This window comes from Rhinolophus sinicus, linkage group LG02, assembly GCF_036562045.2.
Source record: "Rhinolophus sinicus isolate RSC01 linkage group LG02, ASM3656204v1, whole genome shotgun sequence".
Classification (NCBI taxonomy): domain Eukaryota; kingdom Metazoa; phylum Chordata; class Mammalia; order Chiroptera; family Rhinolophidae; genus Rhinolophus; species Rhinolophus sinicus.
In genome coordinates, this window is record NC_133752.1 from 2,953,247 (window position 1) to 2,969,684 (window position 16,438).

General features: G+C 55.0%; 1 protein-coding gene across 2 annotated transcripts in view; it reads right to left on the reverse strand.

Moving 5' to 3' along the window:
* The window catches only part of SORCS2 (sortilin related VPS10 domain containing receptor 2), a 387,174-nt gene that overhangs the window by 8,742 nt on the left and 361,994 nt on the right, over window positions 1–16,438 (reverse strand). For both annotated transcript variants that reach the window (XM_074320821.1, XM_019748208.2), the window contains exons 14-22: window positions 15,788–15,895; window positions 15,085–15,205; window positions 14,185–14,318; window positions 13,228–13,356; window positions 10,632–10,803; window positions 5,524–5,710; window positions 4,503–4,636; window positions 3,295–3,418; window positions 80–192 (exon numbers count right to left, since the gene is read on the reverse strand). In XM_074320821.1, coding sequence (XP_074176922.1) covers window positions 80–192; window positions 3,295–3,418; window positions 4,503–4,636; window positions 5,524–5,710; window positions 10,632–10,803; window positions 13,228–13,356; window positions 14,185–14,318; window positions 15,085–15,205; window positions 15,788–15,895 — 1,222 coding nt within the window. The remainder of the gene's footprint in view (window positions 1–79; window positions 193–3,294; window positions 3,419–4,502; window positions 4,637–5,523; window positions 5,711–10,631; window positions 10,804–13,227; window positions 13,357–14,184; window positions 14,319–15,084; window positions 15,206–15,787; window positions 15,896–16,438) is intronic.

Here is a 16,438-nt window from a genome sequence, read left to right on the forward strand (position 1 = left end):
CCCGCCCTGCGCCCCCCCCCCAGCTTCTCTGAGGTGCCCTTGGGTGCTGGGGAAGTGGTGGCCTGGGGGCTCGGGGCACCTTGGCCAGGAGCCGGGTGACCACCAGGCCGATGTCCTCTCTCCACTCCGGGGTGTTGGGGTTGTGCGCGTCCAGCTCCTGGGAAAACCGCAGAGGCACAACCTGAAACTCATCTGCAAAGAGGCGAGACGGGCGCGCGGATCAGCCCTGGGCAGCCGGGCGCTGCCCCACAGGGAGCTGCCCGCACCCGGGTGGCGCAGGTGGCCCCTGGGGTCAGATCCCATGGCCCAGTTTTGGAAAACGAGATCCCACCCTGTGTGCCCAAAGCTGTCCCAGGCAGGGCCCGTGTCATTGGCTGCCATTTAATAATAACAACGAGGACGACGATGATGAAGGCAGCTGTGACTGGGAGGGAGGGCCTGGCACGTGAGGTTTGCCTCACTGACTCACAAGGACATACACACCCCACAGGTTGGCCTCCCATGCCCCAGGGATCCATGGACTTTGACTGGGCCGGTCCCCCCACCAGATTAAGAGTCCCCATGAGAGCAGAGGCCCCTGCCTCCTCTTTCTCTCGTATTTCCCAGAGTCCCAGCTCAGAGGCCGATTCTAGAGCCATAGCAGGGGGTGGTGAAAAGACCGCAGCACCGGGAGCCCCAGCTAATTGAAGCCTCTCTCCATTTCCCTCCAGAGCCTCGGTTTTCTGACTTGTAAAGTGGGAGGAGGTCCCATAGGGATGAGCGGCTCAAGGGACCAGCGCTTGTGAACTGTGACCTCAACATCTCACAATGGGCATCGTATTGGAAAGGAAGGAGTGAAACTCACTGCTGGCGGATGACATGGTATCATGTTTAGAACACCCTACAGACTCTACCAGGAAACCATTAGAACTAATACAGTTGGTGAAGCTGCAGGATACAAAACCAACACACAGAAATCTGTTGTGTTTCCATGCACTAGTAATGAACTATCAGAAAGAGAAATGAAGAAAACCATCCCATTTACGGTTGCATCAAAAAGAATAAAGTACATAGGAACAAACTTAACCAGGGAGGTGAGAGACCTATACACTGAAAACTACACGACGCTGCTGAAAGAAACTGAAGACACAATTAATTGAAAAGATATTTTGTGCTCATGGATGGTAAGAATTAACTGTTAAAATGTCCATACTACCCAATGCAATCTACAGACTTAATGCAACCCCTATTAAAACTCCAATGACATATTTCACAGAAATAGAAAAAAAAATGGCATTTTCCACAGATATAGAACAATCTTAAAATTTGTAATCAAACCACAAAAGACCCTGAATAGCCACAGCAATCTTGAGGAAGGAAAACAAAGCTGGAGGAATCAGGCTCCCTGACATCAAACTATACTACAAGCTTATAGTGATCAAAACAGCATGGCACAGCCATAAAAACAGACACAGGTCAATGGAACAGAAGGGAGAGCCCAGAAGTAAACCCATGCCCATAGGTCAATTAATCTATGACAAACTAGCCAAGGAGACACACTGGGGAAAGGGCAGGTTCTTCATAAGTGCTGCCGAGAAAACTGGACAGCCACATACAAAAGAATGAAGCTGGACCCCTATCTTACACCAAACACGAAACTTAACTCCAAAGTGGTTAAAGACGAGTGTCAGACCTGAAACCACAAAAACAGAAGGAAACAGGCGGTAAGCTTCTTGACATCAGTGTTGGCGGTAAGTTTTTGGATTTGACACCAAAAGCAAGGCAAGAAAAGTGAGAGGGCATCAAACTAAAAGCTTGTGCACAGCCCAGGAAACAGCAGCAGAGTGAAGGGCGCCCCACGGAACGGGAGGTGTTTGCTAATCACATACCTGGTAGGGGGTTACTGTCCAAACATAGAAAGAACTCACACAACTCACAGCAAAACAACAAATAGTCTGAGTTAAAACATGGGCTGAGGACCTGAATAGACATTTTCCCAAAGACACACCGATGGCCGACAGCACAGAAAACGTGCTCAGCGTCACTAATCCTCAGGGAAACGGTCAAAACCACAGTGGGAACCAGCTCACCTGTCAGAATGGCTGTCATCAAAAAGACAGACGACAGGTGGTAGCGAGGCTGTGGAGGAAAGGGGACCCTCGTGCACTGTTGGTGGGAATGTAAACTGGTGCAGCCGCTATGGAAAACTGTGGAGCTTCCTCAAAATACTGAAAACAGAACTACCTCATGACCCAGCAATCCCACTTCTGGGCATTTATCCGAAGAAAATGAAAACACTAATTTGAAAAGATATCTGCACCTCAGGTTCACTGCAGTGCTATTTACAACAGCCAAGATATGGAAGCGACCTAGGAGTCCGTCGATAGATGAATGGATACAGAAGAAGTGGTACATTTGTACGATGGAGTATTAATTACTCTGCCCTAACAAGGAGGAAATCTGCCATTTGTGACAAACATTGGATGGACCTGGAGGGCATTATGCTGAGTAAGTCAGAATAAGACAAAAGCCGAGCTCATAGGTAGAGAGAACAGACTGCTGGTCTGGCGGGATGTGAGAGCGGGCGAAATGGGTGATGGGGGTCAAAAGGTACAAGCTTCCTGTTATAAGATGAGTAAGTCCTGGGTCCTGGGGCTGTATGTACGGCACCGGCTAGTTAATAATGTGCTGTGTATTGGAAAGTTGCTAGAGATAGATCTTCAAAGTTCTCACCACAAGAAAACAAAAAAACTTGGTAACTAAGAGTGGAGATGGATATTAACTAGACTTATCGTGGTGAGCGTGTCACAATATATACAAGTACCAAATCATTCCTGTAGCCCACCTGAAACTAATGCAATGTTGCATGTCAATTACACGTCAGTGAAACAACCCAAAGCAGCCTATGAGGGGCATGCTGAGGGCTGTTTTCAGGCTCAGGCTCGGGGCCTGGTGCCCACGTTTGTGAGTGAAGGAATGGCTGAGGTCGTCCCCCTAAATATTTAACTCTGGCTTCTGTCCACAAGAGGGGCTGTGTGAAAGCAAAATGGGACTTTATCGCTGTGACGATGAGGGCAGCAGCACGCTGGTGGAGCTGGTGTGTGTGTGTGTGGGTTTCTTCTATTCTCAGGAGCCGTTTTCATTGTAAATGTCTCCTATAGGGGTTCAGGGCCCCCAGTGAGCACAGATAAATGCACAGTGATTCAGACGGGTGTCTTGGTCTCCACCTGAGGCTGCTGACCACCCAGACTGAGGTGGTATGAGGAAGCATGCTGCGGGACCCGGTCCCCTGTCCCCGTCCCAGGAGGGACTCACCCAGCACGCGGACAATCTTGGAGTCCTGTAGCACTGAGTTCCCGCAGGCGGCCTGCACGGTCACACGCACGTCCCCGGTGTTGACAAACCGTGTTGTCACAGAGTTATCTAGGGAGAGCAAGGGCTGCAAGGCGTAGGCAGAGTCAGGGCCGGGCCTGCGGTGGTGGCAACAGGACAGCTGGCCCAGTGTCCAGTCAGCTGCCCAGGGCTGCAGTGAGAATGCTCTCCCCTGCTCTCACGAAGGGATGGGGGTAGTACCGGGGGGCATAGGGAGGACCCCCAGGAAACCCGGTTCTAAGCTAACAGCGTGGACACAAGGCCTTCCTGGAGCTGTCCCAAAACTCTCCTCTGGAACGTGGCCTCACGCTGGGCCTTCACCTGTCCTAACCCATCTCCCAGCCCCACTCAGCTGAGGCCCCAGCGCCCGGCCCAGCACCAGCCTGTGGGTGGAGCGGTTTCATCAGGACCGGGGGCCGCGTTACCTCAGACCTTGCACATGGGGACACGGAGGTTCAGTGGCCTGCCTGAAGAGCTCCACTGAAGTGGCTGAGCTGGGATTCGAACCCATAGCCCAAGCCCTTGCTAGACCCTCCCCACTCCAGGGAAACACCACTGCGAGCCTACAGCCCCTCACCGCCTTGCCTCTGTGTCTGGGCCCTCAGCTGCTGTTTGGGAGGCTTTCTGCTGCAGTTTGCTGAATGAAGGATGCCCCTCCTTGGGTCTTGAGGCCCCTCACTTTAAGGATGGGCAGCCTGGCTCCTCAAAGGACCTCAGGACCTCCCCCCAGGCATTCTGTCCGTGGGCTCTGAGAGAGGCCTCTGAGATCAGGTCCAGCCCCAGTGACCCCCTCCTCCATGAAGCCTTCCCTGAGCACCCCTCCCCAGACTAGAAATGGCCTGTCTCTCCTGGAGCTCTCAGACAACTCTCCTGCCCCCTTCCTGTGACACTTGTCACACCCTAACTTGAGTCACCTACCCTGGTCACAGGCAAGGTCTGGCCTGATTCATTCTGTGTCCACCATACTTGCACACAGCTGAACCCTGTGCAGAGGCTCATGGTGGGAGGAAAGGGTGGTGTGTGCCCGCCTCCACTCCACAGTGCCACCCACTGTGTCCTGCCAACACCTAGGGCAGTGTCCTGCTCTCACTCTCCACCCCAGGCGGGAGTTGCCAGAAGCAGAGGCCGCCAGAGGTGCGGGGCCAGCGTACCTGCAGGCTGTGGCCAATCCACCAATAGAAGACAGTGAGGTTGGGGTTCAGGGGCAGCAGCATGGCTGTGAGGTTCACCTCCTGGTTGATGCCAAGGACAGGGGCCACTTCGAGGTAGAGAGCCTGCAGGGGGGCTGAGGGTCCAGGAAAAGGGCAGAGGGCATCAGGGCACGGGGCTTGTGAGAGGCTGCTTACTGGATACTGTTACCATCAACTTCATCATGACCACTGCCACCAGTGACATCACCACCACCATCACCATCACCATCACCATCACCTCCATCACCTCCATCACCACCATCACCACCACCATCACCACCATCACCACCATCATCACCATCACCACCATCACCTCTACCACCACCATCACCACCACCATCACCATCACCACCACCATCATTACCACCACCACCATCACCACCACCATCATCACCACCACCATCATCACCACCACCACCACCACCATCACCACCACCATCACCATCACCACCACCACCATCACCACCACCACCATCACCACCACCATCATCACCACCACCATCATCACCACCACCACCACCATCACCACCACCATCACCATCACCACCATCATCATCACCATCATCACCACCATCACCACCACCATCATCATCACCACCACCATCATCACCACCATCACCACCATCATCATCACCATCACCACCATCACCACCACCATCACCATCACCACCATCACCACCATCATCATCACCATCACCACCATCACCACCACCATCACCATCACCACCACCATCATCACCACCATCACCACCATCATCATCACTATCACCACCATCACCACCATCACCACCACCATCACCATCATGCTGCTGTGCAGACCTCCAAGGGTGCGCACTTGAGCCAGCCTGCCTGCCTCCCTGCCCTTGGGCCCTGCTTTGGGCACTGGGGACCCGTTGCAGCCCTGAGCAGGTCCCCGTGCTTCCCCAGGACCAGGTTCTATGTCACAGGGAGTGATGCTTACCCCCAAGGGGCAATGACTTACAGTTGACCTGGACAAAGAGCACCGCCTCGTCGTGCCCTGCCATATTCTCCGCCCGAACAGACACACGGTAGACGCCGGGCTTCTCATAGCGGTGCCGGATGGGTGCCCCGGTCAACGTGAGGTTCATGTACATGGCCTTGAAGCCGTCTCCGAGGTCCACCTGGTACTTGGTGGTCAGGACATCGCCCTGCAGGAAACACCATGAGGACACTTAGGGGTGGACCCCAAACTCACTCACTCACTCCTTCCCTCACTCCTCTCCTAACACGAGTGGGCCTGGGGAGCCCAGGGAACCAGATGTGGTTCCACCCTTAGGTCAAGCCTGGAGTGCCAGGCTGAGGAAGGCAGACATGGCCCAGAGCTGCAGACACACAGGAGGGTTGAAGCAGGGCCCGGCTTGCATTTTAGGGCCAGCTGCAGAGAGGGAGATGGCTGAGGGGCCCAAGGCTGAGGGCAGGGAGGTGGGGTGGGGGTGGGGCCTCATAACAGCACCAGGAACATGCTTACATATGAACACTCTTAAAGAGTCTCCTAAGAAGTAAAACGTTCTTTTCCCTCCCTTCTGTGACCGTGTTTCCTGAGTTTTGCTTTTGTTTTATGTGGTGCCAGGAATGACCTCGCTGCTCAGGAGCGGTCTGTGCAGAGTGGTTCTCCCACCACGGCTGCCGCTTCCCGGCTTTCAGCCACCCACACAGGCTGTTTTACTGCTCGCTACTTCCCTGCCATGACCACTGTCTGTCAAATACCCAGTTTCCTCAGAGTCCTGGGAAACTGAGTGAAGGAAAAGAACTTTTCCAACTTCAGAGCACAAGGAAGTTCTGGTTTTCAGTCTCATTTTCTCTGCCCCCCACCCCCTCTGCACCTCCCTCGCCCGTTCTCCCTTCCTGCCCCCCCCACCCCCCCAGGAGCACCCAGGAGGGGTGTCTCCCTACTGACAAGACGAACCGGATGATTACTGAGTTAACAGCCCTCATATTGTACACCTGCCACTCCTTAGAACTCGACAGCGTATTTACATCACTTACGTTTAACTTTCTCCAAAAATATGGTACCATGGGTTGAACACTGTCTGTCCCCCCAAATTCACACCCACCTCAGAATGTGACCTTATTTGGAAATAGGGCCTTTGCAGATGTGATTAGTTAAGATGGGGTCACTGGATTTGGAGGAGCGCTAATCCAATGACTGGTGTCTTTATGAAGAAGAGGGAGATCTGAGACAGAAAAGAGGCCACATGCAGACAGAGACACATCAGAGTGAGGCAGCCACCACTGAGGGAATGCCTGGGGCTCCCAGAAGCTGGAAGAGGAGGGAAGGACCCCCTGGAACCTGAGAAGGAGCCCGGCCCTGCTCACACCTTGACTTCGGACCTCTGGCCTGCAGGACTACAAGAGAGGAAATGTGTGTTGTTTTCAGCCCCCCAGTTTGCGGTCACTTGTTAGGACGGCCTCAGGAACCTTACACGTGTGTGTTCTATTATCCCCATTTTATAGATTAGAAGACTGAGGCTCTGTGAGTCCAGAAAGGGAAAGGCATCTGACTGGAGCCACGACCTGTGGCTTTGAGTTGCCAGGTGGCACACCCACCTCTGGGAACCCCATGTTTCTGCCTGCGAGTGGCTAGACTGATGCACATTTAACTATTTAAACATTTCACTTGGTTAAAATAACTTGTCACTTTTTCCTAACCAGGAAAGTAGTATAGTCTCAATGTATAAAAATAGAAAACACAAAGGGAAAGAGAAGGAGATAAAAGGACAAACTGTAACGTCACCGTAACATCCACCGTGAACACCTTGGTGCCTTTCATGCAGATCTGTTTGGGTGTGTTTGCTTCTTACTGAGCACTTTAAACAATGTAAACATTTTATTCTGAGACAATTGTTAATTCATACGTAATTGTAAGGACTAAGACAGACCTCGCGTCACCTGTACCCAGTTTCCTCCAGAACTGACATCTCGCAAAACGGTCACGCCCTGCCCCCATCACATCCCTGACTCCCAGCAACCACGAATCTGTTCTCCATTTCTATAATCTTATTATCTCGAGAATGTCCAATAAATGGAATCATACACTATACGAACTTTGGGAATCAGCTTTCCCCATCAGCATCATTCTCTGGACATTCACTCAGGCTGTGGCGTGTCCCCATCACCTGTCCCTTGCCATTGCAGAGCAGGATTCCATGTACGGATGGCCCAGTGTTCCTCCATTCACCCCTCCACGGGAGGACGTGTGGGTGCTGCCACTTTCTGGCTGTTAGGAATGAAGCTGCTATGAACGTCGTGCCCAGGGTCTGTGTGAACAGAATCCTATCTCTCTGCACAGATGCCCACGAGGGCCACTGCTGAGCCCGGTGGTAGCTGCATGTTTGGTTGTTTTTCAACAACTGCCAAACTGTTCTCCAGAGCGGTTGTTCCATCTTATATTCCCACCAGCCATACATGAGGACTCCAGTGTCTGCACGTCCTCACCAGCGTTTGGTATTGTCACTGCTGTTTTATTTCCGCCATTCTAGGAGCCGTGTAGTGTCATTTGCATTTCCCCCATGGCTAATGATATTGGACAGTTTCACGTACTCACGTCTCATCTGTGCCTTCTCTTCAGTGAAATGTCCCTTCATGTCTTTTGCCCATTTTCTAATTGGCTTGTTTCTTAGTGTCGAGTTCTCAGAGTTCTTTACACACCCTGGGCACTGGTCCATGGTAAGTGTTTGCCCTGTTGGCCTTCTCATCTTCCTGACAGGGTCTTTCCCGGAGCAAAAGCATCTAACGCTGATGAGGTCCAAGGTACCAGCTGCCTTTTTGGATGGTGCTTTGGACGTCAACTCGAAGCACTCTTGGCCCAGCCCTGGATCCCAAATATTTTCTCCTATCTCTTTTCTGACGAATTTCTAGTTTTCCATTTTGCATTTCAGTCTGTGATTCATTTTGAGTTGACTTGGTAACAGATGAGGGTTCTGGTCGAGGTTCATTTTTACTGGATGTTTGTTTGCTGAAGACCAGCTTCCCTCCCAAGATGCTTCTGCTCCTGGGGCAAAATCAGCTGGGCGTTATGTGTGTGGGTCTATTTCTGAGTTTTCTATCAGACCTGATTTTTAATTCTTAGGTATTTACAGAACTTGGGCCCTCCTAGATCCAGGGCTATTTCCACATCCAGCTTGGCCTAGGTGTGAGGGTATGTGTGTATGTGTGACTGAGCGTGTCAGTGTAAAGATGTGCCTGTGAGCATGTGTGTTTATGGGTATGTGAATATACATGAGTCAGTGCCTGTGAGCGCACGCGTGTGTGTACACACCCGCAAGCCCGCGCTCCCAGGCTTAGGTGAGGAAGCCAGCAGCCCCTTCCAGACAGCAGGGGGCACTGAGAGACCGCTCTCTTCTAAGACCATCTTTGGGTCGCCCCCCCCTCACCTCCAGGCCAACCTCAGCCCCATGCTGCTGCAATCAAGTGTCCTCCTGCAGCGGGGCTGACAGACTTGTCCCATCTTGGCTCCAATTCAGAGAATCCAGATGCAACTGAGTGGCCGAGATTCCAGGCTCTAGGGGGCAGCATACGACCATCTTTTCCTGGAAATCTGACCTGGAACTCAGCAGCAGCAGCTGGGTCCACTCGGAGGGTCTAGGGGACCCCAGGGCTGGTAGGGGACTTCATCTCCCTGTCACCCCAAGACGATGCTACGAGCAGAGGTGCCCCACCCCCACCCCAGGGCCACCTAAGGCTCAGAGTGGGACTCTCAGAGCCAGATCCATCAGCAGTGGGCCCAGGGGCAGGTGGGAGCAGAGCCTGTCCCAGGCCGGGCTCAGGTCTGGGGCCCGTGACCAGGTGCTGTCCACCCCAAATCCCCAGGCCTGGAACCCAATGCTATCTGTCACTTGTCACTGTGTGGCCTTGGATGAGAGACTGCCCTTGTCGGATGGAACCTCAGTTTCCCAGCTACCAAACAGGTGACAGGAGCCCTCGGGGAGGTGGGCATGAAGGAGGCAGTGTGCATAAGGTGCCAACACACCAGTGCCCAGGTGCAGCTCTGTGTCCTTTTGGCCTCAGTTTCCCTGTTTGCACGAGACCAGAGTCCCTGCTTTCTGACACCAAAGGCCTTGTGATCCTCACCTGGCCACCCCTTGGCACTGTATTTTAACAGACATCTGCGATTGCCCAGCAGCACCCCGTAAATCTAGGGGAGCCCGGAGCCCGGGATCTCTCCCCAGGTGGGAACAGGCAGCTTTGACTTCTCCTTTGTGTGGTTCTGTCATTTTGAATTTCCTGCATGTTTATTGGTTTTCAGATTTTCTGTTTTTTGAATGTTCTACAACGAGCACTTGTAACTTCTATAATCAGAAAAATAAGCATGCTACATATTAATTTAAAAAGACTAGAAGGAAATACAAAAATTAACTGTTGTTATCTTGGGGGAACAGGAGTTTTGGTGATATTTACATTCTTGATATTTTTTTGTGTTTTTTAAATGTTCTATAATGAACATACATAATTTTTAAAATCAGAAGAAAACATAACATTGTACTGAAAAAGGAAAGGCTAGGAGAGTGGGAAGAAATTTATGTATAGCAGGGGTGCCAAAAAAATGTATACACACGTGCGGTATGCGTCTTCTGTTATTGGGATGTAGTCAGTAGTACAATTTTAATCTACTTTTTTCCTGTCTTAAAATGTGTATACATTTTTTGGCGCCCCCTGTATATATCTGTCTATCTACCACCTACCTACCTACTTACCTTCAGGATTTATTTTTGACTGTGGGATTATAACGCATAGTTTGTTTTTTAACTGTCTGCTTTTCTTAAGATTCCAAAGTAACTACATGAATATCCTTGGAGGTTTAGCAAAAGCCCACGGCCACGTGCAGCACTGAGGGGCCATCCACACGGCCGAGCACACCCCCCTTCACGCTTCCCTTTGCCCATGTTGGCTGCACTCTGACCGTTTCCCTCACGTTCTGCTCTTCTCTCCTCTGTGTTATTCTGTGTCGTTTTTTTCTATGCTGTTCTGGACCCAGAAAGGGATTTCCTGCCCACTGTCACCTCCCGCAGCGTGGAAAACACTGGTCCAAAGGTTCAAAGCTCTGAACCACCATGAGGCGGCGCCACTCACCTGCTCCTGTCGCACCACGAACAGGACGTCCTCGCCGGGCCGCACGGCCACCGCCTCGCCCAGGATACTGACCTGCAGGCCCCGGGGCGGCGTCAGCGGGCACTGCAGCTGTGCCGGGCCCTGCCGCAGGTCCACGCCACCCTTGCACATGTTGGACACCACCTTCCGGTACCTGTGATGGGGGAGGGGTCAGGGTCAGGGTCAAGGTCTGCACAGACGGGCAGGGTGGGACGGGCCCTGCGGCCCAAAGACGCGCTTGTCACCCAGGATGGCTCGTGGCTTAAGACCTCATTCACCAACTCCTGTCCTCCTTCCATCGCAACCTGACTGCCATCCCACCCCATTTTAGAGATGAGAAAACTGAAGTTCAGAGAAGGGGATGAATGACCAGAAATGGCAGGATCTGCTTCAGGCACCAACAAATGTCTCCTTGGTCTGATCATGTTACTTTGATAAGAGTAGTGACAATAATGACGATGATAATAATAGCAGCCGTTGGTATTGTCACTGAGGGAGCCAGTCTGAATTCCGTGGCCTTGCTGAGAAATATGTTCCGGGAGGGCAGAGCACCCAAGACGGGCTGGGGTTCAGCCCTGGTCTTGCTGCCGTCTCCTGGGGGCTGTTTCCCTATCACCTTGAGACAGCTGGACTCGGCAGTACCTGGCTCATCAACTCACTCATGTGACACCCACGGACTGAGCATGTATTACGTGCCAGGTGCTGGGTGCGGGGTGACCGCACACAGCCCCTGCCCTTGCAGAGCGGACTGTCTAGTGCGGGAGGGAAGCCTCCTCAAACCTTCCCCACATCAACGGAAAATCATGACCCTGACAAGCGCTGGGAGGGGGCGGTACCAGGCACCTGGTCCCCGAGAGAGGGGCTTTCAGCTGAGATCAGGAGATGAAGGAGCATCCCGGGCGGGGGACCAGCGCGTGCAAAGGTCCTGTGATGGGTGGGGAGCAGGGAGGGATGGGTGGAGGAGGGTCTGGTGGGCAGAACCCAATGGGCGCAGGTAAGCCTGTTAGGAGACCACAGGGAAACTACTGCGTGGGTCGCACCTGACTGGCCACGTGGGAAGCCCCTGAGGCTACAGTGGGACTGTGTGCCCGGGAGACTAGCGTCATGGCCAAAGTGCCTGGGCCTGCCCGCCCCCGAGCCTGGTGCCCGCTCCTGCCGGCTCCCGCCCGTACAATTCAGCCACTGAATGAACATTCGCAAGGTTATCAGGCAAAGACACTTTGATTGCTCTGCAATAAAATACACTCTCTAAGGGCCACCCAGCGGCAGCACTTTGGTGCCCAGAGCGTGTAGATGGTTTGGAATGAAACCCTTTGCCCTTTGGGTCCTGGTTCTGACACTCAGACAAGAGTCCCTGTTTGCTAAGCCCTGGTGGGTACCCTGGAGTGGCTGCTGTGGCTGCCTGAGGGAGGGACGGAGGGAGGGAGGGAGGGAGGGAGGGAGGGAGGGAGGGAGGGATACAGGGAGGGAAGGATGAATGAATGAGGGGTGAGTGGAGGAATTAATGAACAGATGGATGATTGGATGGATGGATAGGTGGATGATAGATGTAGATGGAAGAACAGATGGATAAATGAATGATGGATTGGTGGGTGGATGGGTGGGTGAATGCATGACGGACAGATGGGTGGGCAGACGGATGGAGGAGAAATGGACAGGTGGAGGATGGGCTTCATGCCGCTGAGGTCCAAGCCTGCAAATTCTGTTCCTGCTTCCTGCCTCCTCAGGCTCTGCCTCGCCCCTTCCCCAGGGGCAGTATTGGGGCTTTTCTGAAAAGCCTCTAGGCCTTTTTTCTCCCTTTCAACACTTCCTCAGAGGGAAGAGGGGATTTTTTAGGTGCAGCAGCACGTTTGGGGCCTCCTGACACCGCAGGTTCACAGTTTTTCTTACGGAACGTTTTTATATGACACTAATCCTTTATAAACAACACACAGCCTCTGGTGGAGGAGAAGGGCCGTAATTGCTCACACCTGCTGAGCACTTCACCCTCACACACAGCTTGTGTTCCTCACACCACACACTGAAAGAAAACCTACTGTGTGTCACAGAGCTCACAGTTCCGCGTGAGGAGAACTGGGTGAGTGATGACAGTAACGGGACGCGGGCTAAGACAGAGGTAAGCTCAGGGCCCGGGGCGGGTGGTCAGGGAAGGCTTCCTGGAGGAAGTACCGTTCAAGCTGAGCCCTAAAGGGAGTGTGAGCACCTCCGGCCCAGCTCAGGGCTGCCTCACTCAGTGCTGGTAAACGGGGAAGGGTCCTGGCAGAGCAGGGACTCAGAAGGACCAGGTGAGGAGTGTTTAGTGCCGGGTGGGCTCAGCTCTTCCAGCACGACGAGCTATGAGACACCTCGGACCTTCTCTGCCTGTTGTTCTGTGTGCAGAGCCAGCTCAAGGTACATGTCTCCCTGATGCTGGCCCACATGGGCTCAGGGTCAGTGCCTGGGTGACTCAGCAGCTCCCACAAACAGGATGTGTTTAGCCCGGACTCCGTGTGGGGAGCTGTGGGCCTCAGGTGGGCAGGCAGCTGGGGGGCATCACGGCTCTGTCCCTGCAGCTACACGAGGCGGCCTGTGCACTCACCCGAGGCTGTTGGCGTACGTCTGGCCCAGGACACAGTCGTCTGGGGGAGACAGGGGGTTAAACCAGAAGTTGGCAAAGCACTTGTTGGCATCGGACTCCGAGGAGGGGGAGCGCTCAAATCCGTAGTCACTGTGAGGAGGGAAGAACAGGGGTCAGGAGCCAGCCTGGGGTGGGGGCCTCACTGAGAAGGCCTACTGTGCACCCGTTTGTGGGGGGCACAGAGGCAAATCCACATGGCCCTGTCTCAGATGGGGAGACAGGCCTGAAAGCCTACGCTTATGTTCCAGGTGAGAACGGATGCAAAGGGGATTCTGGGAACGTACAAGAGCACTGAGCCCAGCTTGTGTGTCCTGGAGGGCTGCCTGGAGGCGGTGAGCTAAATCTCAAAGGAAGAACAGGAGACAGCCAGGGGAAGGGAGGGAAGGGGCACTGCAGGGGGACCAGCCCTGTCAACGCTGGTGCAGAGAAATGCAGGTGGAGGTGGCCGGAACGTAAGGGGCAGCAGGATGGCAAGGAGTGAAGGACGGCTGGGGAGGCAGGCCAGGGGCCGGAGGCCTCGGCCAAGCTCTGGAACTCGGACATTCTCCTGTGGCCACTGGGCCCTACAGGGCAGGCAAGTGGACCCCGGCTTTCAGCAGGGTCCCTGGACCGAGAAGGGATTGGGGGGGCACAGCTTCCCCCCCAGATGCCCTCAGCTAGTCCTAGTTTTTCCTCCCACTTGGGAACAGGCCACCCGTGGTGCTTTAAAAAAATACGCCCAGGAATTCATTAAGGCTCCTTCCCTGAGTGGGGGCTGGACGTAGTGACCTGGTTTTAACGCACAGAATGAGGTGGAATGGACGGAGGGTGACAGACCAGGACAGAGAAGGCCGGGCGGCCTCTGCCTGCTCCCTGCATGGCCCGCACCATGTCGTGAGGCCACCCAGGCAGCTGGAGCAGCGGGACCCAGACCCTCACCAGAGAAAGTCCGAGGCCCGGCACTCGCACACGCGGGACTTGAGTGCCGACGTGAAGCTCCTCCCCTTCACGCACGACGACGTGGGCTTCCTCTTCCGGAAGCTCCTCTGCTGGCCCATGAGGCAGCGGTCACCCTGCAGCGGCAGCATTGGGCAGGGGTTTGTCCCCTTTCACAGATGGGGAAACTGAGGCCCCAGAGGCGAAGCCATGTGCCTGAGGCCAGGCTGGGGCAGCCTCCCTCCCCTCGCCGCCCACGAGAACTCATTGAGCTCTGCGGGTACAAGTTCCATCTGGGCCTGAGAGGTCACAGGGCTGCTGGGAACGGGGCCCCCTTTAAATTCCTCAGGCCCCAGGGGTGCCAGGCCCCATGCAGGTGCTGGGACGAGCCACGGCGTTGAGGGCTCGTGTGGACACACAGTAGGTCCTCAGCCCGTGATCAGAACAGGCCCCACCCCTGCTCCCTGAAACAGACGCTGTGGGAGCAACAGGTGCAGGGTCCCCCAGCAATTCCATAGCCCCCCATTCTGCAATCCCGACCTCCCCCATCACACCTCGGAGCACAGCCTGCCCTGGACTGCGACAAGAGGGCATCTCTGGTCCTTGTTTATTCCCCTTAGTGTAGAAACATTTGTGTTGGGACTACGGGTGGATGTTAGGTCATACAGGATACATGTGCCGTGTTACCGTCCTACGGTCTGACCTCAAGCACACCTGACTCCACAATTGGGTTGGGGCCTGGGAACCCGTGTCCCCTGAGTGTGACAGCCCAGAGCAGCCAAGCACCAAGAAGGGGCTAGAAAATCCCCAGGTCCAGATGTCTAAAGATGGTCGGAGTTCTGGGAAGACTTCTGGGAGGAGGAGGGGCCCTGATGGGGCCGCTGGGCCTGCGGCCTGGCCCACCTGCAGGTTGGTGAGGTCCCAGGAGCTGTAGTCCTCCTCGCTGCACGGCCTGGTGAACGAGGGCCGGAAGTCCACCTTGACCAGCTCCCAGTCGGAGCGGAAGCTGATGTGGCCGAAGATGCTGGGGAGGGGACATGAAGGGGGGAAACTGCCTTATTTGGGCCCCGTCCCCGCGTCCCCATGGTCCAAACTGCTGCCCCACAGCCCTCAGTTCCCGCCTGCACTGTGGCCCAGCGATACCGCCACTGTCCTGGCAGGGCCGCCCTGGGACTAAACGGCCACTTGCTACAGCCTCGGACGGCAGCCTGCCCCGGGGCCAGGTGGCGGGGCTGGGCTCACAGAGCTGGGCTGGCAGCCTGCCTCTGCCCTGCACTGGTCTCGGGTCCTCACTGGGCAACGTGCCTACAAGTCCTTTACAGGTACCAACAGCCAATAATAATAATAGTCACTCAAAGGGGGCGAATGGAGTGATGGCCCAGAGCCAGCCCCCAACAGCCAGTGGATATGGGCAGGTAATGGTTGTCCTTGAACGTGGACTTCCCAGGGGCTGGGCGTGAGCGGAAACAGTGCACCGTGAGACGAGGAGGCAGGCAGGTGTGAAGATGAGGGAGTGCCCAGGGCAGCAAGGGCCCAGCCGGCCCTCCGCCGAGGCCTGCTGGGGGGGGTCAGCTCCGACCCACCTGCCCCCCTTTCGCAGACTCACGTCATGACCAGCGTCTCCTCCCCCGGCTCACTCAGCAGCCCGTCCACAAACACAGAGGTGCTTGTGAAGTTGTGTGTGCTCCAGGAGAGACCCTCGTCTACGCTGAACCTGCCGAGAGAAGGGATGTCACCACTGCAGGGCATGTGGGGACACTTCCTGTGTCCAGAACTGGCTGCCCCGCTGGACCCAGCCCTGCCCGTGCCCAGGGACCAGTGCCATCCAGCTGAGGCAGCTGGGAGAACAGGCGGCTGGGGGGGGAGGGGAGCAGCGGCTGTCCCCAGGGCTAGCCCAGCATCCGGGCCCCAACCAGCCCCCGACGTCACTTTCTCCTGGGGGCCAGAACGGCCACCTGCCAACACCAAATGGCGTCCATATCTGCTTAACAACACTGCAGCCAAGGAGTCCTGCGTATGTCGCCTGGGTACCCACTGCTGGCAATCATCTGGGCCTTGGAAAGATCCAGCTCAGTCCCTCCCAGAGCCTGAGCCCGGCCTAGGGGCTGCCCGGCCAGTGGCAGCAGCATATGGCAGTGCTGCCAGCTCACAGTGCAGAAAGCTCTTTTTCGGATTAAAGTGATACTGGCTTCCTGACAGTCCCCCACCTCCCCCACGCTCTGCCTTCCGGATCCGGAGTTCACACCTGCCCTCACTT